The 24,847-nt window shown below is 39.9% G+C and overlaps 3 protein-coding genes across 3 annotated transcripts; 2 read left to right on the forward strand and 1 right to left on the reverse strand.

Moving 5' to 3' along the window:
• Window positions 1-2,623: 2,623 nt before the first annotated feature.
• Window positions 2,624-9,689, reverse strand: ushbp1 (Usher syndrome 1C binding protein 1; the record flags this gene model as incomplete). Its single annotated transcript, XM_079221574.1, has 14 exons — window positions 2,624-2,789; window positions 2,959-3,081; window positions 3,622-3,719; window positions 4,559-4,717; window positions 5,354-5,588; window positions 5,876-6,005; window positions 6,143-6,231; window positions 6,376-6,516; window positions 7,142-7,386; window positions 7,528-7,713; window positions 7,999-8,162; window positions 8,451-8,587; window positions 8,820-9,043; window positions 9,684-9,689. 14 exons carry the CDS (start codon window positions 9,687-9,689, stop codon window positions 2,624-2,626), a joined length of 2,103 nt encoding a protein of 700 aa, XP_079077700.1.
• Window positions 9,690-10,565: 876 nt separating this feature from the next.
• On the forward strand, window positions 10,566-14,571 carry babam1 (BRISC and BRCA1 A complex member 1). Its single transcript, XM_079220932.1, has 9 exons — window positions 10,566-10,641; window positions 11,127-11,563; window positions 11,653-11,711; window positions 11,799-11,919; window positions 12,036-12,114; window positions 12,243-12,267; window positions 12,357-12,486; window positions 12,657-12,743; window positions 13,565-14,571. The coding sequence occupies exons 2-9, from the start codon at window positions 11,141-11,143 to the stop codon at window positions 13,763-13,765; spliced, it is 1,125 nt and encodes a 374-aa protein (XP_079077058.1). The 5' UTR covers window positions 10,566-10,641; window positions 11,127-11,140; the 3' UTR covers window positions 13,766-14,571.
• Window positions 14,572-17,230: 2,659 nt separating this feature from the next.
• plvapb (plasmalemma vesicle associated protein b) lies at window positions 17,231-23,281 on the forward strand (the record flags this gene model as incomplete). The annotated part of the gene is made up of 9 exons (XM_079221576.1): window positions 17,231-17,434; window positions 17,688-17,864; window positions 18,293-18,386; window positions 18,821-19,022; window positions 19,110-19,329; window positions 21,606-21,755; window positions 22,161-22,289; window positions 22,785-22,853; window positions 23,267-23,281. 9 exons carry the CDS (start codon window positions 17,231-17,233, stop codon window positions 23,279-23,281), a joined length of 1,260 nt encoding a protein of 419 aa, XP_079077702.1.
• Window positions 23,282-24,847: the final 1,566 nt, after the last annotated feature.

Here is a 24,847-nt window from a genome sequence, read left to right on the forward strand (position 1 = left end):
GTTAATATTCGTTATTTTACTTCAGTAAGGTTTTGAATGCAGGACTTGTATTGCGGTACTTCGACATTGTTGTATTGGTTCATCCTTTGAGCTATGAATGATAATTAAAAACAACTTTTCTTTATAGTGGACAGTTTGGCATAATGTGGCCTCTTTTCTACAAGAGTCACCCAGAGGTTACAACAAGCATGTCGTCTAAAAAACCTTTGATGAACTCAGAAGCTTAACATAGATCTTAGAGAAACAGAACACGAAATGGAACTATGATTGCATCATCATGCTCTAATGGCAGCTATTACAACAATAGAGATGGTGACCTGGAGGTTTGGGGGGAGCAGCGAGGACTGGTCCTCGTTGGTGACCTCTGCTCGGGAAAGGGCAAGCTCAGGCAAGAGTCAGGGCGTCAGGGGCTCGCCACCTCGTCTGGCACTCTGAACCCTCCATTCACGGTCTAACACAACAGCGCTGCATCGCTGTGACCCTGTGGGCGTGACACTCAACCTTTGCCTTAACCTCCTGACCGCCGGTCACAGCTGCAGCTGACCGGCTCGGGTAGGTCCGGGTAGGGGGGTCGGCAGGAGAGGGGGATGAAGATGATTGAGAGATGAGTGAGGAGAGAAGATGGAGGGAGAGGAAATGGAAGTATGAGTGAGGTAAAGAGTGAAGGATTGGTATAAAAAGATGGTAAGAGTTAGCTGGGGTTTTTAAAGAGGTGGTTCGCCCAAATTAAGTTTCATTTCTCATTTATTGTCAGTTGTGTGTGTTTGTTTATTTGTACAGATTTAGAAATATCTGTATTTTGCATTGGCAACAAATAGGCTACAATGTAATGACTGTTTTAATATTTACATTTTTATTGAGTATTCAAATCTGGGAACAAAAACATTTGAAAGAGGCACAAATACAACATGACATATGCTCACTGCAAAGGACACTAGACTCTATTGCAACTCTAAAAGAAAAGATAATAAAACAAAATAAGTAAGCTTCATGGTATGATCCTCAAACCTGCAAATTAAAGCAAACATAACAACATAACAATAGTTTATTTGAAGATTTTCAGTCAGGATTTAGAGTGCATCGTAGCCTAAAGACAACACTGGGAAACATTACGAATGACCTTCTAATGGCATCAGCCATAGTTATCTCTGTACTTGTCTTGTTAGATCTGAGAGCTGCATTCAACACCACTGACAATCACAACCCTATTACAGAGACTGCAACCTTTAATTGGCACTAAAGGAACCACACTAAGCTAGTTCAAGTCCTATTTATCGGATCTATTCCAGTTTGTACATGCAAATGATAAATCCTCCATGCAGACCAAAGTCAGTCATGGAATTCCACAAGGTTCTGTGCTTGGACCAATTCTTTTCACCTTATACGTATATTCTTCCTTTTGACAATATTATCAGACAACAGACCATACACTTTAATTGTATTGCAGATGATACTCAATTATATCGATCTATCGATCACAGACAAAATAAGCCATTTAGCTAAACTCCGAAGATGCCTTAAGGACATAAAAACCTGGATGACCTGCAACTTCCTGATGTTGAACTCAGACAAAACTGAAGTTATTGTACTTAGTCCTTAACACCCCAGAAATGCATTATTATATAGTTACTCTTGATGGCATTGCCTGGGCATCCAGCGCCACCGTAAAAAGGATCCCGGCGTTATCTTTGATGTGTGGGTTTTTCGCTTTTCCCCAATTTCTGTTTCTGCTTCTGCTTGAGGCTACATTAGCAGCTACTAGCATAACACACCCAAATCTCCAACCCAACTGTTGACGGTCGAGCTGCATTGTGGGTAATGTAAATGCCTGGTTTTGACAAGGAAGAAGAATGCACTGAATGAAAAAGATCCTTTCTTTGAGACTACTGCATCAATTTTGTTCCTTTTCTTTAAATCGCAAGTTGACAATGTTATAGGATTTCATGATGATAAGTGAATTAAGTGATTGAGTGAACTACTCATTCGACTTAAAAAATAATAATAGTGACAGACAGAGGGAACTATGAAAGTGCTATGGAGACAATAGGGCTGCGCATCAGCCATTGTCCTGCCGCCCATCCCCCCTCTCTGAGCTCTGTGACGACAACACGGCCGGCTTGTATGGGAAAAAGGACATGTGCACGCTCGAGGTCAGTCCTGAGCTCCTCAGAGGGCTCAGTCCTTGAATCAGCCTAACACATTCATGACTGCATGACAGCTGTTTCTCTGAAATAAGGAATGTGTCTTGTGATGTGTGAGTCCTGCTAGACAAGTTGAGCTCCGGTTTATTGGTTACTCACACGGGGTGAAAAGGCAGAACTTAAACTGCTTTCCATGTTCTACTGCCCTACATACGCTGTACTTACCTCTCTCAGACAATGAATGCCTGAACAAATTGCTGTAAATGTCATTGATAGGTTGACAGATACGTAGACAAAAAGGTATGAACATCTTAATGAGAAGACTAAGAGTCTACAGCCATGCTAGCAGCTCTGTGAGGCTGTGAGCACCGCTTTGAGCAAAATGCTCACATGCTCACAATGTCAATAACTCCAGAAGTTATTAAAAATAATACATATAAGTGACTTAAAATTAATTATACATTTGACGATTACTCATAGGATCACAGAACCGTCTCTTCTCTCTTCCACTCCAGGCCCTCCGCTGTAGCTTTCGGGGCTCCACTCTGGAGATGGTGACTCTCCATCACGGTTGCCACTTTCTGCTCCAGCCTCCACACCTGCTCCCGGTACTTCCGGCGAATCTGCCGATATGAACCCAAGGCTTTACTGGAATGGAAGAAACCGACGAAGCGAGATACAATTTAATACACGTACATAAACAAGGACACTATGAAACTACTTCTTTTTTTTTTACTTAAGTTGTACAAGCAGAATGATAATGATGAACAAGGACAAAAACATGCAGTCTTTTTATTACTTTTCTTGAGATGCTTACCTGTGAGCTTGTGTAAGTCGGGCAATCTGCTCTCCATTGTCCCTCCTGTGCGAGGTGCTGTCTGACAGAGCTGTGTTTAGTGAGTCTTGAACTAAAGCCAGTCTCTTCTTCAGGGCTTGTTCCCTGAAAACCAAAATAAAAACAGATGAAACACAAGGGAGAACATCATGTAAGTCTGTTCATTTTACTTTTGAGGCACAAAAGATCCTTACATAAACCATTTATAAACTATGTGGAATATCATAAATATTTTTATGACGAGTTCGTGTGAATGTGAGTCAGAGTGCTAAGAGCTGAGCTTTGTTCAGAAGTATTCACGACTCAAGGTCGGTGAGAACAAGAAGCCCTTTATGTCTAAAGTCTTCATTTCGGCTGACAATGTTCCTAAGCAACAGATAAAACCAGGCAACAGATGTCTGAATGATTAATCTACGCTGACAACATTCATCAGGTTCCTTTTTTCATTTACCAGCGAATATCCAGATTTCTCCAGTTGACATTACCTTAAATTATTTAGCAGGTTTCCTTGTTAAAGACACGTTAAAAGGGTAATATTTAAATATATCATGATATGTGCTTTTACCAATAGTATTTTACAGTAAAGTATTTAATTAGTGTTTTAAATATTAGACTGCAGTGCATAGAGAAATGACAATGTCTCACCTTTGCAGTACGGCCTGCAGCTCTTTCAGAACGGGTCTGGTTCGAGGATCCGTGATGTCCCCATCAATGCCCTGTTTAGCTGCATGTTCACAGAGCCTCTGAAACATAACAATCAATTGCGATTATCTTTAAAAGTTCAAAAGACATTCCCCGTTCAATTCTGTACTTGTGAACATGGCATACAGTTATCTAATACAGTGCTGCAGTGTTGTGAGCAGTTTTAACCAAAGAAGGCTTTCTGTTTTATTTGAATAGGCTTCGGAGGCCTGCAGCAGTAAACATATTAAATATGTTTGAATAAAAAAGATTAGAGAAAAGTTAGAAAAAATATACTTTATTAGAACAGAAATGTTTTATTTTTCTTATTTTCCATCTCCTTAATCATCTCCTCAGACTTATCTATCTTTAAAGGGACCCGACATAACAACGTTTATTATGCTGCAATCAGAAGCCAGTGGGGTTTTGGTTGAAATGGTGTGCAACTATGTGCATCCAGATAAAACTTCTTCTAAACAATTTAAAATAACTATTTAGGAAGACAAGAAACCAGTTTTAGAGGAAAACTCTTGAAACCCTTGAAGCACAAAGGCTCTTGTTTCTGAGGCCCAGTGTCTGGAGTGATCGACTGAAAGCTGTGCTAACTTAAAGTAGCTGTTCAGCTCTTTCTCCTTTGACAATGACAGAGGTGTGTGATAAATCTGTGCTGCCGCGACAGGACAGCCCAGCAGAAGACCTTGTGGAACCAAAATATCCCTCTTGGCCTGGAGGGATTCTGCTTTGGTAGATGTGTGATTTCCCATGTGGGACACCCAGATTTGAATCGGGTCTGCCACAGTAGACCAGCGTCCTGCTCCCTCTTGCTCATTTCACCTTGACTTTGTATTATTTGATGAATAAAAAGCCTGGTCCCTGTTGCTGCTGTAGAAGTCTGTCCCACCTGTTGTTCGGTCTTACAATCCTCCATCTCCTCTCTCGGGCTTTCTGGAACGAAGGCTTCAGCTGCTTCATGGGCCTTCTGGGCCATTAAACCCCACTCCAGACACCTCAACTCTTTCTCCTTGAGGCGGATTACAGCTCGCAGATCTGACATCTCTTCCTGAAAAAGTTAAACCATAAACCACAGTAGATACAACGTAAGACGAGCTCTGTATGTCGTAGTGGCAGAAGCACAAGATGTAGATATTTTATCACAACCAGCAGGTTGTTTAATGTGTATATTTGTATATGATTTCTGTATTGGTCCTTTGTTGGTATTTGCCCTATAGTTTTTAAAATGCATCGTTATCTGTCCCGAGCTGGAATAAAACTGTGGAAATTGGGATTATATGCGCCTGATGAGATATAGCATCTTAATTTGTGTGTTTTGGAGGTGCTGGTGGGTGGATTCTGTTACCTTTTGACACAGCCAAGCTAGTGATTTCTGTTCTTTGCCTTCAAAATGGCAAACTTTTCACCAGTTTCAGGGCTCAATGCTCCCTGACCTCCCTATCTAGATATAGTGAGGTCAGAATGTCTTGTATGCATACTGTGTGTACACTACAAACGCTGTATTTTGGAATGATAAGTGTAATATTATGTAGTACAATATAGATGTTGCCTCAAATAAATTACCCAAAACAAATATGACATTAGGACAAAGCCACAAAGGCCACTTTTATGTCATGATCTCTTTGCTTTTTATCAGTTTCAGATCTTGATTTCTAAATCGTATATTAGGACACGCCGTTCCTACCCTGACAGAGACGAGTTCATAGAAGAGGGAAGCCTTCTCTTTCTTGGAATCAGGAAGTTTGCCGTTATCTTTAGTCACATGTACCCCTCTTGATCCAGCAGGGTGAACAGTTTCAGGGCTCATTTTGCCCTCAACTCCTGGGCTCAGCTTTGGTCGACAAATGGCTGCCCGGTCTCTCTTCAGGCGCTCAATTTGCTGACGGAGAACCGTCTCTCGCTCCACCAGCTCAGGTGTCCTGTGGGGTTATAGGTAGTGAGTGACGCGGCAAAAACGTGGTCCGAGAAATGGCCTTTTTTTTTTTTTAAAGTTATTTATTATTGTTGCACGTCATTGATTCCTAATGCTTTAATAGCATGTAGATCTTTGGTGCGGGGACTGAATGATACATATGCAATATTTGTAAAATGTTGATATCCTTCTATTTGCAATTTCAGTCTGTCAATACTGAGAAACAGACACTTTCTTTTCTACTCATTCATATGACTTCTGCTTGAATGTACAAGGAGCACTTTGAAACGTCACCTCTGCCCTTTGTGACTCTGTGTTTCCGTCTCCTCTGTGAGTCCTGCTGTTGAGAAAGAGGTGGACAGCTCTTCAGGTCCCATGAGCTGAGCTGACTGACTGTCGGGCTGCTGCCTGTCACCGACTGCCTCTGATGAGAGGAGAAACCGTGAGCTGTGTGTGTGTGTGTGTGTGTGTGTGTGTGTGTGCGTGTGTGTGTGTGTGTGTGTGTGTGTGGTTGACATGCATACATAGTTGTAGTAGTATTAAAATATGGTATTCAAACACCTGCTGAGTCTGTCTGCAGAGGAATGCTTTGCTGCTTCTCGGCGTCATAGAGTGACAGCAGCTCGCTGTAGGCCTCTTCACACTCCTCACTGTCAATCACAACCACAAAGACAAAACACGACCTCACTACATTAGAAGAACCTACAAGAATACTGTTAGATGGCTGACATGTACACATTGATTATTTTAAACTCCCTTGAATGGCTTCTGTATTTGTGTGCAGGTGTTTGTACCAGTTTCTGAGAGCCATCTGCAGGGCGGAGCAGTTCGCCTCAAGTCTGTTTAGTGCAATGCTGATCTGTTCTGACTCTCCCTTCCGTCGCTCCAGAGCTGCATTCAACCGTCCATTTCTAGCCCTCAGCCTCTCAATGCACCTGAAACAATAAGGGAGAGGATGAGAGAGTTAAGAGCAAAAACGGGAGGAAACACCTTTAGTTCATAAAGAGTTTTAATTCTACAAATAATAAAGCTTCTTTTGAGGAAGAAACCATTTAACCATATTGGTTGATTTAAAGAAAAATAATCACTGGTTTCTAGCTGTAGCAGTGCCTACTTACAGTATCCAGCTTGCCTACGTGATCTTGAAAGATCATTCAAATAACTTTGAGTCTAAATGTAAACAAGAAATATATAAGATTGTAATTTTTTGACATTCATTCATGACATGACTCTTGGAAGGTCGCTTGGACTAACTAGCTAACTTAAACAACATATTCTTTCAGGCCTTTGCTCAGCAGAAACCCTGTATCGGCATAATTCACAATCCTGTTCACGTGCTCTACAAAGTATGCGTGTGAGTTTCTGCGCCTTTGTCTATTAGTAGTACATTTAGTAATAGTAAATGTATTTCAGTTCTATGAATGCTGTATACAGAGCTAGTTGTGCAAGAAAAGTAAAAAACAAAAATAAGTCAATCAAAAATTCATCAAATATAATGTTGCCAGTGTCCTAAGGCTGATTTGTGATACGTTGAGAGAGGCAAATCCCCCTCAGACTCACCTGTTCAGTCGTTCTGTCTCAGACTCGAGGCTGACGGGACTAGGACAAGGACTGCATGAGGTAACCGAACCCACTGGAGAGCCATCGTCCCCCACAGACAGAGGTGTTACAGCTCTGGCTGTCCTTCTGTAGAGTAACGGGGAACCAGGTGGAGGAGAGGCCCAATCAGGACTCAGAGCCCCTGCAGTGAGCCGGTAGGAAGGAGAGTGACCGCCTGACCTCCAGGACTTATGGAGACCCAACAGCTGAAAAACAAGAGAAGGGGTGCTACGTTTATTTTTTTTACTAATTAAGGTGAATTATTGAATTTGTGTAGTATTTATGTACTCACAATTTTTATATTTTGCCTTACCCCTGTTATAAAAAAAAAGCCTCTCATCTACCTTGTTCTTCTCCTCCTCCATCTGGCTGAAGGTGCCTTGTGCTCTCTCCAGCTCCTCCTGGTGACTCTGCAAGGGGCTTCTGAGATCAGAGTCTCGCTTCTCCAGATCCAGGATGTCCTCTTGATATTGGTCCTTTGGCAGGGCGGATGGGCATGAAATCCCAAACTCTGTTTCCATCTCCTCCAATATCTGAAACCAGTGAGCCGAAATTACCAAAGGGTCTGGTGGGATTCTAAAGATAGCCTACACAATGACATATTTTTCTCCTAAATGTATCCATTAAAAATCTGACAGCAATGATTTACCTCTTTTGGTCACTTTTGGAATTAATCAAGTTTTTTTTCATTGTGTAATTCAAGTTAGTTTAGCGATATTTGTCAGTAAATTTGTTCTAAAGAAACAAAAATCTGCAACTTTAAGAACAGAAATTAAAAAATGTCAAGAAATCATGAGAGTTTGACACAGTTTTAATACCCGAGTGGCCTTAACCCAGCTCTCCTGGGCTGCCCACATATGCTCTCTGTGCTTGTCTTGGTCAGAAGCTGTGATGGGGGCGGCCCAGGACCTTTTACAGCTGATGGAGTCCTCCACTGATGATAAAACCGCCTGTAGTTTAGTCCAGACTACACCACCGCCCCCTTGTGGATGTAAAGTAGAGGTGCAGTTAATTATCTGTGCAGTTTACATCTAAACTAAAAATAATTCAATAGTTTCTTTTAAACTTTTTTGCATACTTTGTTAGTATTGTTTGCTTTCCTCAAACATAACTTACTGTCTTTTACTGTCTACAGAGAACACATTTAAAATAATACGTTAGTTTTCTGGCCTGGATGGAGGACAGATATCCTAAATTTAGAGCAGGTGGAAAGCATCCAAAAGATTGATTCTACTGATTAATAACAAAGTATTTTCATTTCAGTAGCAACCTCGGTCAGTCATTGAAGGTTTCGATGTGGCAGCAGAGGCAGCGCTCCTTTCTGGGCTGCTTCTGGCCAGCCTATGGCACAGGAGGTCTGGAACCAGAGGTCTGGATGCTCTTTGTGGTCTCAGGTCCCCTGGTTCACTGCAGAATACCAGCAGCATTAACATTTTTCATTGTAAATACCACTTTGTTTATTTTGAGACAAGCTAAGCAGACCAATATATCATTTATTGATGGGAAATATTAAACAACAAAACACCAACATATTTATTTGGAGTGATCCCAAATGTATTAATTCAGATAACTTTTATGACTCGTATCAGTGCCCCATTTTCATTAATCCACAACTGATTACTCTCTTCACAAATGTTACCTTGGTGCCTTTAATGAGCCCATCTTCTTATTCAATTCAGCAATGATGCTGAGCAGCGTCCCCACTTCAGCCTCACACTGAGCCAGTTCGGCTGGCGAAGGCTCCCGGTTTGCTTTGGGGTCAAAGCCCTCAGGGTCGAGCGTCAAATGGTTGATCGGGGTCATCACCTCCCTGTCATACTCTGATCCAGCATCCAGGCTGTCACATCGGACCAGGCAGAAATCCTGCAGACACATGAAGTCGGAATTTGGATTGTAAGACAATAATTTGCCTTATGTAAGTAATCATTTTTACAGTGGTACTGTATTTTTTTTACCTTTAGTTGTACTCATAAGTTTGCCAACATAGTTTAACAATGTCTATATGTTCTTGCTGCCTATTAATAATCATCTGCCACTGAATAGCTGCTCATAATGAAACTGAGCCAAATACTGTGTTAATACTCTGTGTTAACCAGACATTGTTGCTGCACTATATAGCAGCGTTTGTTTTGAGCAGCGGAAAAAGGAGGAAACTTAAACATCCTGAGATCCAACTTCCTGCTGAGCAAATATTTGTGGACCAAGCCATCTTTTGTTGTGCACAAAGAATGTTGGCTGAAGTAAATTAGAATACATTGTTTATTTTGTATTCTAGTCTCTATTATAGGAAATACTGATATACCATATATAAATACAAATGGGCAAACAGCAAAGACACACTGTGGATAGGTCACTCCTTAAACACTCACATTCCTAATTTTAGGATAACATATAATGTTTAATGTCTAAAACCTGCCACTCACGTCAGCAATATTATTAAACATTATGCTCGATAAGTGACATTTTTTAAAGACAAACACTGAAACACTATATCATAACTTACCTCCATTCTTCTTGATCCTGATGTGTGCGGCAATGATCTCCTTCCTGTTGTTCCTATTCACTGCATTTGACCAAATAAGACGATGTTTGGCTGTTTCTGTGTTATTATATCTTCTAATAGTTAGTCAATCATTGCTGCAGTCTGCTCTCTGCGTGTCTGCCCAACAGTGTTAAGTGTGATGAGTGAAGTAGTGGGAAACACTCAGAAAGTCATCCACACCCATTCCCTGTGACTTTGTGTCCTTTCCTGTTTTGTCCAGCTTGCGTGCCTTTTACTTGTCCACTATGAGTAACTCTGGATAGACACTGTCGACAGAAGTGTGTACTGCAATGTTGTGAAAGTCATGAAGTTACAATCAATTTGGACACTGACTTACGAGACATACTATGTGGTGTTTTTTTTAAATCTTTGTTTACTGTAAAGTCAGTTTCTGGTGTATAAATATACCTAGACTGAAAGTAGTAAGCCAGGTTCTGCAGAATGTGAGAACAGGTGATCCAAACATGAATTATACAAGTTCATACATTCAACTTCAGATTCCTTTCAATGTAGGGATGTGTTTTGAATATATTCATACGACACACCATATGTTTGCATCAAGTAATACAGATTTTGCAAAGGAAGATGTTACAAAACGCGAAACGTATTTGGCGACATCATAACGATGTGTAAATAGGATTAGCATTCATGGAGGACTTTGTTTTTCTGTTTGTTTGTTCTTTCAATATTTACTTCCTTCGTTGTGACTATAAATAGAAAAGAGGAAGGAAAAAAAAGGTTAGACAATTTACCCTTCTCATTAAACTACATTACCCATAATGCTACACATTTCGCAGTTCCGGCTTCGATCATTTCCGGTAAGGAAGTAGTCCGATCATAACAAATGCTAGCTCTTCGTTGACATATTTTGCAACTTTCACGGTCGTTGTATCGTAGACGTTTCGCAGTTGATTATCACGTAAGTGTGCCTGCACGTTTTAACATAAAAATACACACTGTTTGGCTCTAATATCTATTAAAGCCAACGCTAACGGCTCCCATTGATAGTGCGCGCTCATCAGCATCACCTGTTTTAGCTTCATTGATTGATGCATTTTTGACTAAACTCTCCATTCTGTGAAGCTTGAGCATCTCCGTGTTGGTTTCTCTAGAAATAAGATAAGTAGACACAGTGGTGTTGGTTCTGGGATCCATGCAGCTGTCTTGTGTCCAGTGTATCTTTCTTTTTGATCTGTCGTAGCTATTGTTTTACATTTGTTTTATAGGATTTATAGATCTTTGTCTTGTACTTGTATTTTGAGTGGCAGGTACAAGGACCACTTGTGTTGCACTTGCATTTTTAATATCATTAGACTCAATCCACAGGTAGGTGTAGTAAGTTAGTAAGTTAAAAAACAAACAAACTTGCCACTGAAACCAAACTCATCAGCTCCTCTTCCTCAGCACCGTGTGTATCCATGGAGACGCCAGAGCCGGGCCCAGCAGACGGAGAGGAGCATCTCGTGGAGCTGCGACCTCGGACGCGCTCCAACCCTGAAGGCGCCGAGGACCGCCGCAGCAGCACGGGCAGCCTCGGAGGGAACAGTAACCCTAATGTATCTCAGCCCGCTGTGGAGAGTCGTGTTGAGGGTGAGGGTGAGGCGTCCACCAGCGACAGTCCTCCCAGTTCCACTACCCTGTCCGTAGCTGCGGCTCAGAATGTAGCCCCTGTTGCAGCGGCGCCGGCTGCAGCCAGTGCCACAGTGCCACTAGCCACTGCTGCCGTTGCAGCCAAAGAGAGGCCGAAGCCCACGCAGCAGCCGCCCACATTGACGGCTCCCATCCCTCCACCAGCAGAGTACCAGCTCAGAGTTCCACGTGTCAACTGTCCAGAGAGAGTGGTAGGCCCACAGAGCAGTTCTGATTTAGGTTTTACATGGACGTTTATTTTCACCTTCGGGCTTATTCTAACTGGTTTTCTTCATGGCAGATCATCTGCTTAGACCTTTCCGAAGAGATGTCTTTGTCAAAGTTGGAGTCTTTTAACGGGTAAGCTACAGCGAAGCTCACCTTTATTCCTCATTGCTCGTAACTTCATTTGTCATCACTGCCTAATTTGACTGTCTTTCCAAATAGGTCTAAAACAAATGCCCTGAACATATCCCAGAAGATGATTGAGATGTTTGTCAGAACTAAACACAAGATTGACAAACGGCACGAGTTTGCCCTGGTAGTCATCAATGATGACGCTCTGTGGGTGAGTACAGGAATGTTTTAATTTGAACGTTTATGCAATGTATCTGTGCAACATGTTTCCCTTTTTTCTTGATCATTGCCATTGCCTTCTTTCATATATTTGTGTATGTTCCTCAGTTGTCAGGCTTCACTTCTGACCCCAGGGAGCTGTGCAGCTGTCTGTATGACCTTGAGACCAATGTGTGCGAGTCCTTCAGTATCCTTATGTTCAAAACTAACTCTGAAACAATGATGAAAATAAAGTCCACACAATGAAGCGATGCATACAGTAGGACATTAAATACCTTCTAGCTGTTGGGTTTTAGCCTTAACTGTCCTCTATAGACCTTGAAGATCTTCTTAATGTAATGTAAGTACTGTCTGACTATGAAGCCTTTTGGTCTCTTAAATACATGAAATGTTTACTGAAGGTCAGCTCTTCTTTTTTTGTCTTCGAAGTCGTCAGAAGATTGAGCTGCCGTCAATGGACAATGTTCAGACTGTCCCTCCTCCATATGTGGTGCGGACAGTGCTCATTTACAGCCGTAATGCAGGACAGCTTCAGTTTAGCCCTTCAGAGGCTGTTAGTGTAAGTATGACAACTGTTGAGATATCCGTCCTCTACTCTTTGAGTTTGTTCTTTTGTTTCTATTTAATGTGTATTTGATTTTTCCTGTTAGTATGTCGTCGGCTGCTTTGAACAGTGCATTCACTTTACATTGAAGTTAAAGTCTTGCTTGTTTTTGTGTCTTGCCACAGAAAATGCTGCAGTCTCCGTATTTTTTCTTCGATGTGGTCTACCTACACAACGGGGAGGAAGAGCAGGGAGAGGAGACCAGCTGGAGGGTAAGTGACTCCGCTAATGAATAATAATTTATTTTAATGAAGACACTGATTGATTTGATTGTGTGCTGTATGTATGCTGTAGTCGGGCTCAAGTTTGTTTGGTGTGGTGTATCATTAGTGTATTTTAGTAGCACAGAAAAACTTAACAGTTGGACATCTGGTATCCGTAATAATTTGTTTGAACTATTTAAGAGACCTTCCTACGGCGCCGCTGAACGGTCACAGCGGAAATACCTTTATGGCTGAACAATATTTCCTTTCCGTTAATATAGTCAAATAAAGAGTAGTCACTCTTACAGCTGCCGTAGTCATATCCATAGCATCACAGATGGAGCAACAAATGCAGCCATAGTCCATCAATAATTATATCCAGAGCCACAGCTTCAACCAACACAGTCGACAGTAGTTTTGTTCACCAGTGACTGTAAGCGGTTGGAGCTTAGCCTTAAGAGAGGAGTAATGATGATGTGTAAAGTAGGGCTGGTTGATGTGGCCAAAATATACTGTCACGTTGTAGGTCATTTAATATCTTGATAACAAGATATATAAAGATACAGCGTGTTTTCTTTTAGTTCAATACATACGTATTATATATGAAATAAACACATTTTATCACCTATACCGTGACACCTTGGAGGCTCTACACCTTCCTGTATTTGCAGTGAATTAATTTCAGTATTTCTGTCCATCTCACTAAGTCTAAACAGTGTGGAGGGAAGTTGTGTAAAACCACTTTCATCTAACAGCTTGTCACAATGATGTGCTCTATATGTTGCTCTGGTGCTGCATTTCATCCATGTTTTTATGTTTTCTTTCTCCAGGACAACTACACTTCTTTCTGCAAGCTGGACTCAAAGGGCATGTGCTATCGCTTTGAGGTTTCCCTGAGTGGACCTGCCATCGAGCTGCACAACTGCATGGCCAAACTTCTGGCTCACCCTTTACAAAGACCTTTCCAGAGCCACGCGTCCTACAGCCTGCTGGAGGGGGAAGACCTCCAGGACATTGAGGCAACAGTGTAAAACGGGGAACACTCACAAAACCCGTTTCTTTGTGAAATTCACACACTGTAGTTTATTATAAAGGGGCAAGGGTTTTCTAAGTACACCTATAACTGAAGGTTGTCCATTAACTGCTGAAGAGCAATCATTTGTACGAATATTTGTGAAAACCACGTGTAGTTCTAATGAAACGGCAGGGTTTTAGCAGGTTGCTTAACTAATTAGTTGTTTCCATAAAAGAATGAGTCATGATTGTTCCAAGCCGCGGAAGTAATACAATTATCCGGTTTTTGGCTGTAAAACTGCTGAAGGTTTCCAAGGGATGAGGTGATAAAGTGGATGTCAGAGTCCAGGAGGAAGATTATTAAAGCATCAGGCTTTGTTAAACCTGCTCCCTGACATTACATTTTTATTTCAAACATCACCACCCTGATTTGTCAGAGAGTCTTAAAGGGGGAAATCAGTGCACGCCTTTGTCTCAAACTGTCAAACTGTGATATGATGTACTGCATCAGAGAGGTCACAACTTCTGTAATAGTTCCTCCCCGTTTAGGTTGTAGTTTTTCACCTTGTGTTGCCGGTTTTTAATGTTTTTTTCTTCTGTTTTATAATGGGTTGTTTTTAATCTTAATTTAATTTGTCAGCCTTGTATGTTTTGCAGACACTGAAAGAATGTACAGTAATGTAGAAGAGGCCCCTCCTTTGTTAAAGATCTCGGTGACAATGATGGATTGATTGTGTAAAAAAAAAAAAAAAAAAAGGCCCCACATACTGCCAGTCTAGCTGCACTTGTAACACATTGTACAGGTGAACTTTTTGAAGCCGTTTACTGCAAATTAAAAAAAGACATGTTGAATCATATTTTTCCATTTTCACATCTGCTTTGTGTTTTTGTCAGGAGATGGCAGCAGAGTCCCTCTAGAGCTCTGAACTGAATTACATTTCAAAAGTCGAGTTTAAAAAGGTTCTGTGGTCCATGAGGATAGAGGGGAGTCTTCAGTTTTCATAATTTTTCTTTCTGCCTTGATCAATGTTCATCTGTCTTCGGTTTAACGAAACCTTTCTTCCTTAAATCTCCAGTCATTGTCATGCTTCATTAGTGTCACTGTATATTACAGCATGATTAAGTAGTTATCGCAGCTTTTGTTGATGACCTTATCTGTTATCCACCAATGGTATCAGTATTACTTCAATGGCCAAGATATGTTTTCCTCTGACCCTAAATGTGTCTGGTCGGTTATCTTAAAAGGTGTTTTTTTTCTCAGTCTTCAACCGTTTGGTTTCCTGTTTTTGTTCAGAAGTTGATCCGATGTCTGTCCTGACTCCTGATAGTCACTCATTTTCTGTCACTCTTAACATACCTTCATAATTTAGTTTTTTTCCGGTGAGACAGGTTCTCAGGGAGACAATGGGGAGCAGGAAAACCCCGGCCTCACAGGACCTTTCCCCTTTCTCACACACTTCCCCAGAAGAGCCGGCTGTTCCTCACGTCATCCCTGCAGATAACGGCGCAGGGGGATCCAGTGTGTCTGTACTGCAGGGAGAATTTGTTATTCCCTCATCCCTGAAGAATGACAGGTCTCTATTGTTTTCATTCTTTCACTCCTCCACTGCCATGACTCCTTTCCGTGCTCACTCGGACAGGATATGGAGGACATTTTTTTTGTTGTTTGTTTGGCATTTTCTGCTTTTACTCCTCACACAGCTTACATTGTTCCTCCACCAGGGGAATATGATTAGGAATTCTGTAGTCGCTATATTTAAATGTGACACTGATGGGTGATCTTTTCTGGTTTCTTTATTTATCACATGCAGACAGTAGTGGAAAAATAACTGCATGTACTCGAGGTACTTGAGTATCTACTTTATACTTCTAATCCTGTACATATTGTACATATCTAATATTGTACATTTCACTCCACTACAATTATCTCTCACACATACTTGTCACTTTACTCGGCCAATATTTTAAATACAAAACTTGTGTAAATGAAGCTAAAATACCCAACAACTTGCTGGGATTACCCGTGAAGGGGTCCCTATTGCCCCTTTGCTTGTTGGTCAGCCAGTCTCGTACTAAAGTAAGTGAAGTTAGTATAAAGAGGTTAAAATGAACTCTATCTTGACCTAACTTGTAAATGTATATCCCACTTTTGATATTTTAAGTACATTTTACGATTAAAGTGACATAAGTAACATTTCGGAATGCAGGATTTTTAATTGTCCTGGAGTTAATCTGTTGATCTCTTCATCATTTGATGGTCCTGTATTGTTTTTTATCATGTGCATCACAGATAAATCCAAATTTTTTCAAATTTTACTCCAACAGTCACATGTCCAGATGTGGATTGACTGAATTCTTTGTCACTGTGATCATTCTTCCTGTCCATACTGGTTGTAAAGGGATCCCTTTCCCACCTGATTTAAATGTAAATTGTAAGGGACAAAAGCTTCACCCTGTGTAAAAATGACCTCTAAAGTCTTTACTTTGAAATTCACTCTAATTGTTGCAATCTCTCCAAAACCGTTTTGGAAAAACACAAAGAGACAGTACATGCTTAAAAGACCGTAACTTGATATATATAATTTTTTTGTTCTCCATCACTAACCTTGAAAGTGCATTAATAAGGCAGCTCTTAATGGCCGGCATGAACAGGAGGAATGATTACAACAAGCAACACCTGTTTCATTGTAGACATGTACATTAGAAGAGGAAAAAATGTTTATTGCATGAAACATTTTTTAAAGTATAAGATGCTCACAAGAGAAGTAAATACTGCAGCAATGTTCATGAGCCCAGAACATAAATTATCTTTTTGTATCGATCCAGTTATTGACTTTGCATCAGTTATATTGGTACACCCTGAACAAGTCGTCTATCGCAGGGCACCAGCTGTCATTGGGCGAAGGTAGGGTACACCCTGGACAAGTCGGCAGTCTATCGCAGGGCACCAGCTGAAAAAGAAAGATCATACCAGAGACATTATTATTCGAAGCAGAGTATTTCTACTTAAGTTAAATGTCTGGAGAGAATCCTTATTTAATCTTCCTGCTGCAATAGTCTCCTTTTGTCTCAACCAGCAGGAAAATGTGTGATAATTTGGGAGGTGTTGCACTGTAACTGTGACAGAGGTCGATGGGGGAGGAGAGAGGAGGAGAGGGCTGGGCTAGGATGGACTCCAATGTGCCTCCAGCAGCATTTATAAACATGGCCCCTTTACACATCTAAAGGTCATTTTTGCACATCCATACATGCCATATTTGCGTGTATCACCCTGACAGTGAGGCACAGCTGTAGAAGACAGAGACACACACTTCTCACCACCGTTTTTTCCTCCATTTCGGCTCAACAGTGTCCTCCTTGAAGCCTCAGCACCTGCTCTGCAGAGAAGATCACATCTGAATGGAAAGCTTGTGGATTTTAGCAAAAAGAATTCTTGTTTAGTTCTTCCAAGATCAGCTGCCACTATTTCACCTCCATCAGTCATGTATAGCTCCAGCTACTCCCGGGCCAAGTTTGGACTGGAAGCAAGGGAGCCCCTGCACAAGTCCAAAGGGAAGAGCTGTGGCTACTACATGAGGATTGTCTTCTTTTTTTCCTCTCTGATCCAGTCTCTGATCATCGTCAGCCTGGTGCTCTTCCTCATCTATGGACAGCCGGAGAAGTCTGCAGAGGAGATGAGGGTCCAGGTAAGTGATTTGTTTTAGTATAATCCTCATTTAATAGTTGATTTTGTCAGGTATTAAAGGTCCCCTCAAAACATGTTTGAAGATGTTATACTTGGTTTTTAATGATAATTTGTGTCTGATATAATAAAAGACTTTGAGAGACTTAATGATCATTTCTGTAGCATCAAACAGTATAATATGTAAACTATGTATATAATATGCTCAGTGCTGTGAAATACGGTGATGAAGATGCTCTCTGATTGTTATTCTAAAGGAGCTGGAGCTGAACTTCAACAGGATGAGTGAGATCAACATCCAGCTGAGAAAGGAGAAAGGCGAGGTGGGAGCTCAGCTGGGAGCTCGCACAGCTGAGAAAGCTGCTCTGGAGGCAGAGTTGGTGAAGCTGAAGATTAATGCTAACAAATCAGAACATGTGTTTAGGGAGAAGTTGGTAAGTAGATGACTTGATTAATATAATCTTAATCTTAATCTTCTTTAAAAAATTATTGACAACAAGTTTAAATGAAGGTTAAAGTATGTTATAATGTGTGAATTATACAACATGATTATTGTTCTAGTTATCCTATTGATGACTAGTAGTGGAACAAGAATCCAGAACCTTTACTTAAGTTGCTAATACCAGTAAAAAGTACATTACAAGTAAAAGCCATGCATTGAAAATGTCACTTAATGTATCTGATTTTTAAAGACGCATAAAAAGAACTCTAGTGAATTAAAAGTACCTCCGATTTGTTCTTAAGTACATTAGTTGAGTAACTGTACTGACTTACACCACTAGTAGTCACCTTGTTGATATAATAAAACAAATAATTAATCATCGTGTAAATATACAGATTTATTTGTTCTTTCCATTTCCAGTCCACCTGTGAGAGAATGAGTGCTGTAACACTCAGCATGATGGCGCGTCGTCCCACCACTCCGATCCATCTCCCTCCTGTGGTCATGAATAGTGGTATGCACTCCAATGCTATACTGTTGGGAGATTTAATCTAACGCTACAATACTGTTTCAATATATTTTAAAGAATTACTGTTGATTTACTTAGGCTTTATAGATCAATTACGAGACATTAAGAACTTAATTGATGAATGTTCTCACTTTTGGTGACTAACCAACATCCTGGCAATCCAAAAGTTCTCCAAATCCAAAGCGACATACAATAAGTGCATTTAACCATGAGTACAAACTCAGAACAACAAGAATCAAGAACGTACAATTTCTTCAAGAAACAACACTACAAAGTGCTATAAGTAAATGTCACTTAAGTGATACTAAAGTGCTACTTTCTTTATTCAAGGTACAGTCGGAAAAGATGTGTGTTACTAAAAGTAAAACGGTCCATTTACAAGTTCCTGTGATAATCCTGCTTTACACTGAACTCTCCAGGTGAAATGAAGACTTTACAGACCCTCAACGCTCAGCAGAAAGCTATGATAAACCTCATTGAGGCGAACTTCACCCAGACGTTTCAGTACCTAAGCCAGGAGAGAGACAAGGCCCTCAAAAACCGAGACACACACCACCAGGATGCCGTCACCCTGCGCAAGGAGAACGCCATGCTGAATGAGCAGCTCGCCACTTACACCAGGTACTGTGTCTCCATATGCTCGATGTGTCTGTCTGAAAATAAGATAAAACACATTCAAGTTTTTGTTTGCTATTGTTTTTTAACCAGGAAGTGCAAAGAGGACTTTGCTCAATCTTTGGACGGGATCAAAACCGTGACCAGCAACTTCCTGAACAAGATCAACAACCTGTTTCCCCACCAGCTGACCTTTCACCTCACCTGTGAGAGCCAGCAGGACCAGATGGAGAAGATCAGAAACAGCTGCACAAACCTGTCCAGAGACGTGGAGAATAAGTTCCAGCTGTATTTAGACAACGTGGGCAACAAGGTATGTGCAAGATTTTAATTGATGTGTGTTGATTTTATGTAAGTATTTCAAATAAGAGGGACTAAGTAGTGCAATAACTTTGTTTTTACATAAAAAAAATCCTGTTTGGGTAAAAGTACAAAACTATTATAGAGAGATATTTAGATCAATTGTCCCAGAAGGAGATTCATTATCACAGCACACAGAAAGGTACAGATCTCTAACCCATCACATTATCAGCTAAAGTTACTTAAATTATCAAAAGTAAAACTACTTGTTCTGCAGAACAATGGCAGCTACAGGTCTGGTCCATGGAAAGGATCTCAAGATAAATCTAAGGGGACATGAGATGATTAATGAGGAAGAACAGACAAAAAAAACTTCTGCTTCACACATTTGTATTTTCAGACTTTTCTCTAATAGTTGCTTATTTTTCAAATATTGGATACTTTTACCTCTTCAGGCCTCGGAAAGTAATTTAAATGAAACCATCTGATCAGTTTAGTGGGTAAATATTGTGTCACAAGATTATACAACACAACATACATTGTATTTTATAATCCTATCCTTTCTTATTACAATTTTTTTTGAAAATTAAATAGTAACGATGTCGATTAAATTTAGTGGAGTAAAAAGTACAATAATTCCCTCCTAAATGTTGTGGACTAGAATTATAAAGTTGCATAAAATGGAATTTGTCAATTCCATTTTTGTGCCTTCCTTTAAACTCCTTTAACTCTGATGGAATATTCCACATAACAAATTGAACGGGAAGCCAGCTTCTCAAGGGAGGAAGTGCATCATTCACAGTAAAGCTACAGCTAAAGAGACAGCAAAAATGAAATTGTTTGTCTCTGCTGATACAGCAGCACAGTGCAGGACCCTAAACAAGTAGCTTTTCAACAACATACCCGAAACATACCTTCTTCATGAAGTGATTATTTTAACTTTTGTCTCCTTCTTTGTCAGAAGGTAATTGTACATTTTTTTTCACCATTTTGTGCCTATGCCAGCACAATTCTAAACCAATTTAATTCTATTCATGATTATTCATGATAAGGATAAGTATACAACATGGACCACCATGACACACCAGAGAATCTGTATTCTATGCTGCATTAGATTTGTAAAAGTGGCAACTAAGTGTAAGTAATAACACAATAACAATACACAATAACTTAAATGTGATAATAGTGTGGAATAAATTAAACTAATGCAGCAAAAATTGGTAAGCAGTGTCTAGTGAGTCTAAATGCTTCCATTAAGTTTGGTTTTGTAACCTGCAATGTCATGAAAAAGTCATAGCAATTATAAAGTTCTATAAAAGTCAAGGTATATTATGCCACTAAACGTTATACTATGTCATTAAAGAAGTTATGATATAGGATATAGTACACTGTGAAAAGTCATAAAAACAAAGTATAGTATGTTGAAAAAAATAGATAAAAAAGTCATAGTAAAGTATGTTAAGTCGAGAAAAAGTCGTCAGTGTCATACGGCCAAGAAATTATGAAAAAGCCACATGTTTGAAAAAAAAACAAAATAGTCATAATGTACTATGTCCAAAATAATAACATACAGTCATAGTATAGTATGTCAAAAATGATCTGTGTATTATGCCTTAGTAATCAGACTTAGGAAAAAATTAATTAAAAAGCCATGTTATGGTATATCGAAACATTATTGTATAGTATGTCGATGGAAATAGAATGGATTTAGAAGAGACCGTCCTATTCAAATGAACATAGAAGGATGATCAGAGTGGAGGACATTGTAATATGTAGTGTAGTACTGCCATTGCATAGAACTGTGACGAGTGGGCTAACTCATTCCATGTCTGTGGTCAATGCACAGTGCTAATTGCTGTATTCTTTTGAACTTGTCAAATGATCACAGCAAACCGCTCAATGTTCATTCTACTCTCCTTCTATTTCTATGGATGGAACATAATTAGTGTTTGTTTGCGTCACAGGCATCTCAATGGCTTATTTAGAGCAACATGAGCCCAAGTCCCTCAGGGAGACATTCAGTGTATATTTCATTCATGGACTGTGACGCTGAGGAAAATGTACATTAAGAAACACTCACAATGATACATAGAAATAGACACACGGACAAAAACAATTGCAATGATGTAAAAGCACCACCTGGAAACACATTTGGTGCAGTCAAGACACATTTTTCAACCACAGACCCTTATAAGTGACTTTCTGCTGCATCGCCTATTAAAGTATTACATTTAAAGGAAAAATATGGCATCAGAGAATTATATCTAGAAAAAAATGTTCTTCTTTCAGGTGTCTGAGATCCAAGCAAAGTCCAGTCTTATGGAGGTGCAAAACTCCCGTTTGACTTCTGAACTGCAGCAGTCTGAACACAAACACAGCGAGGCGGTCGCCGAGGCAGCCAAGCAGCTACAGCTCGCGCAAAAGACTCATGATAACCAGGTAAATATATTGTGTGTGTGTGTGAAAATAGTAATTTGCACATCATACTTGGCTTTAAGTGTATCTTCACAGGTGTGTGTGTGTGTGTGTGTGTGTGTGTGTGTGTGTGTGAGAGAGAGAGAGAGTGAAATGGAAACCCAGGGCCATCCATGGAACAAGCCGATTTTCTCAGTTATTGCTTGTAAAAATGTGACTACCATTGTAAAATGCATACTCTTCCCCTGTGAATTGTCAGTAGCATTAAATAAATTATATATATATATATATATATATATATATATATATATATATATATATATATATATATATATATATATATATATATATATATATATATATATATATATATATATATATATATATATTTATTTTCCATTAAAGATAAAACATGTATATTTTGTTCAGGTGGAGAAATTACTGATGGAGCAGAACCAGCTGAGAGAACAGAAGAAGCTGCAGGAAGACACTTTGGCCCACAGAGACAGAGAGCTTCAGACCCTCCAGCAAATGCTCCCTGCTCAGCCCAATTTAAAGGTAAAATAGAAACCGAGGACCAGCTAATTCCTCTGCACAGACATGAAGGGAAATAAGAGAAGGCAGCACCCAAAAATGATTAAAAAACTCCATAAATGTATGAACAATATCATTTTTTTGACTTGTGAAAAGCATAATCTAAGCTGCTCTTGAAAACAACCTGGCTTAATATATTGTATTTGGCTTTGAGTGTATGCACACCTGTGCCTTTAGACAATATGCACTTCACTGACTACATGGACAGCAGTGCAGAGGTAAGGACTCAGCGGAAAAGAGGAACCTGAGGGCAGCAGGAAGGATGGACAGGCAAGATAACAACGGAAAAACACATTTAAGCAGTCTTAAGTTCACAAAATGCCCCACTTTAAACCCCACAGTCATTAGTGTGCAGCGTAGGGGTCCATACACCCTCAGAAAAAGCTGCATATGTGTGCTATCTGTGTTGATATAATGTGTGGTAAATAATACTAAAAGATAATCTCATTTGTTTTCCAGTCCGGTGTTCCTAAAGCTGCCACCCTACAGGCTTCTGTTGGAGCCCCTGGCATCAGTAAAACTCCAATGGTAAACCTTATATGTGAATAAATCACAATTAATAGATCATATACTATTTATATGAAGTGTAAATAAAGTGCAGTAAGTGTAGTATTTTGTCGACTGTACAAAGCATGCGATTACATTTAGACCTAAAAAGAAGATGATTAATCAAAGTTTTGTTATTTGGTGGTCTTGGTGTGAAACTGTGCTGTAACACGACCTCATTGATATTTGATTATACTCAATGTTTTGTCTTTCAGGGGAGATGAAATGAACCAGAAGAGTAGTGACGGAAAGCACACAATATGCACCACAGTGAACAACATATTGCCTTTACACATTTTTAAGGACATGTATATATTCCTGATTTGTAAATATGCTAAGTTTATGTTAAAGACATATTTACTGTTGCTGGTTTGTGCATGCTTTTTTCTTTTTAGCTCTACGTGAAATAGAAGATGAATTTGTATTTTACATTTCCTGTTTGATAGTTACAATGACTGTGAATAGCCTTCCAAGGTAAATGTACAAATCTCCATGACACTGGTGTAAATAGTTTCTATTGTGTGTCACTCATTGCGGTTTCTGTTGTAAAGAAAATCTTGTTTCAAAATAAATTAAAATTAACAAAAATCCAACTCTCTCCTGAGCTGTATTGTCCTCTGTCTTGTTCGTCTCGGGCATTCAAATACAACAAATACTTTTGGCAGCAGCTGCTCACTTGTCTGCTATAAACAGAATACTCTTAGCGACATTTATGTTTCCTCGTGGTTCACAAATGAATTTCTACCGCAGCCCGATTTACAATACATACGCCGACCGAGTCGTGAACACATCTCCAGTCGTTAGCCGTCCTAAAAACAGTTTCAGGAATCAGGAGGAAGACATTGGGCTTGAATTGGACTGTAAGTACTAGTTCTTTTTTACGAGTTCAGTGCAGTAGCTGTTAAATAAACTGTTCTCAGGCTTTACTACTTCCTTTTTCTTTTCATAAGCACACAATGTTGAGCGTCTGCAGTACTGCAGCTGGAAACAGCTGTGTTTTCTTTGAACAGTTTTATGATTATTGTAGTACCCCCACACACACCTATATGTACATAATCATTTTTACAGACTGTTCTGTTCACCATCAATTCATTTCTGAATACATTGGAGGTATGTTTTATGTACCGTGGAAATTTACTGTTCATTAAACTGTGTAAATCAGCGTTTAAAAAAAAAAGAATCAAAATGTTCAAGTTTCTAAGAGTCCAGGTATAATGTATAAGAAATCCCATGAGGATAAACTCCCAGGCTGACTGCACTGATGGATGTGATGGTTACAGGTAAGACAGTCTGCCTCCTGTCCTCAGGAAATCCTTTGTTTAACATGAAGTGTTTTCAATCCCATGTATAGACCTGAATGCACACGCAGACACACGCACACAGCCAAATGGCTACTGTGTGGAACTGGGCTGTACTGGACCTGGCTACGTCAAACTTGCAACTCAGGATAGCCGTTAATCAAAACTACAGGAAACTGACAGACAAGAAAGCTAAAAGTATAAATATATAGACTGAAATATATCCACAGCACCAAGTAACAAAAACTGTCACTGTGAAGTTCTGCTTCTGGCATAGACGATCTGGTTATATTTGTCGTCAGCATTTAGCATCTAACACATTTCCTACATTACCTTTGTGATAAACATATCACGCACAGACACTACTTCAAAGATAAACCCAGCTCCAGAATTGACTGCCACTAATTTGTACAACAGCAAGTCCTGCTTTTAGCTTGAAGTCCCCCTCTGTGGTAATTAATCAGGGTGAACATGAAAGAAGACAAAAAAGGCTGACAGAGCAGTGCGGAAAGAGGAAAGGTCAGGTAGCAGAGACAAAGTGGGATGGGGAGTTGTGCTGGTGTACAGCAGGGCAACTGTCGTCAGAGACTGGGCGAGAAGAAACCAACTGGGGAAGAAGGGTGAGGAGTTCAACAAGGAAACATAAATATTTGATCGAGGCCAGATTGACAAGGGAAC

The sequence above is a fragment of the Taurulus bubalis genome, assembly GCF_910589615.1.
Source record: "Taurulus bubalis genome assembly, chromosome: 7".
NCBI classification, from domain to species: domain Eukaryota; kingdom Metazoa; phylum Chordata; class Actinopteri; order Perciformes; family Cottidae; genus Taurulus; species Taurulus bubalis.

What these genes read in the sequence shown, in the direction of transcription:
- babam1 (XM_079220932.1), top strand. Translation starts at nt 11,141, where the DNA reads ATGGAGACGCCAGAGCCGGGCCCAGCAGACGGAGAGGAGCATCTCGTG. An exon ending in TCAATGATGACGCTCTGTGG is followed by an intron (nt 11,920 to 12,035) that starts GTGAGTACAGGA and finishes TATGTTCCTCAG; the next exon opens with TTGTCAGGCTTCACTTCTGA. An exon ending in CAATGTGTGCGAGTCCTTCA is followed by an intron (nt 12,115 to 12,242) that starts GTATCCTTATGT and finishes TGTCCTCTATAG; the next exon opens with ACCTTGAAGATCTTCTTAAT.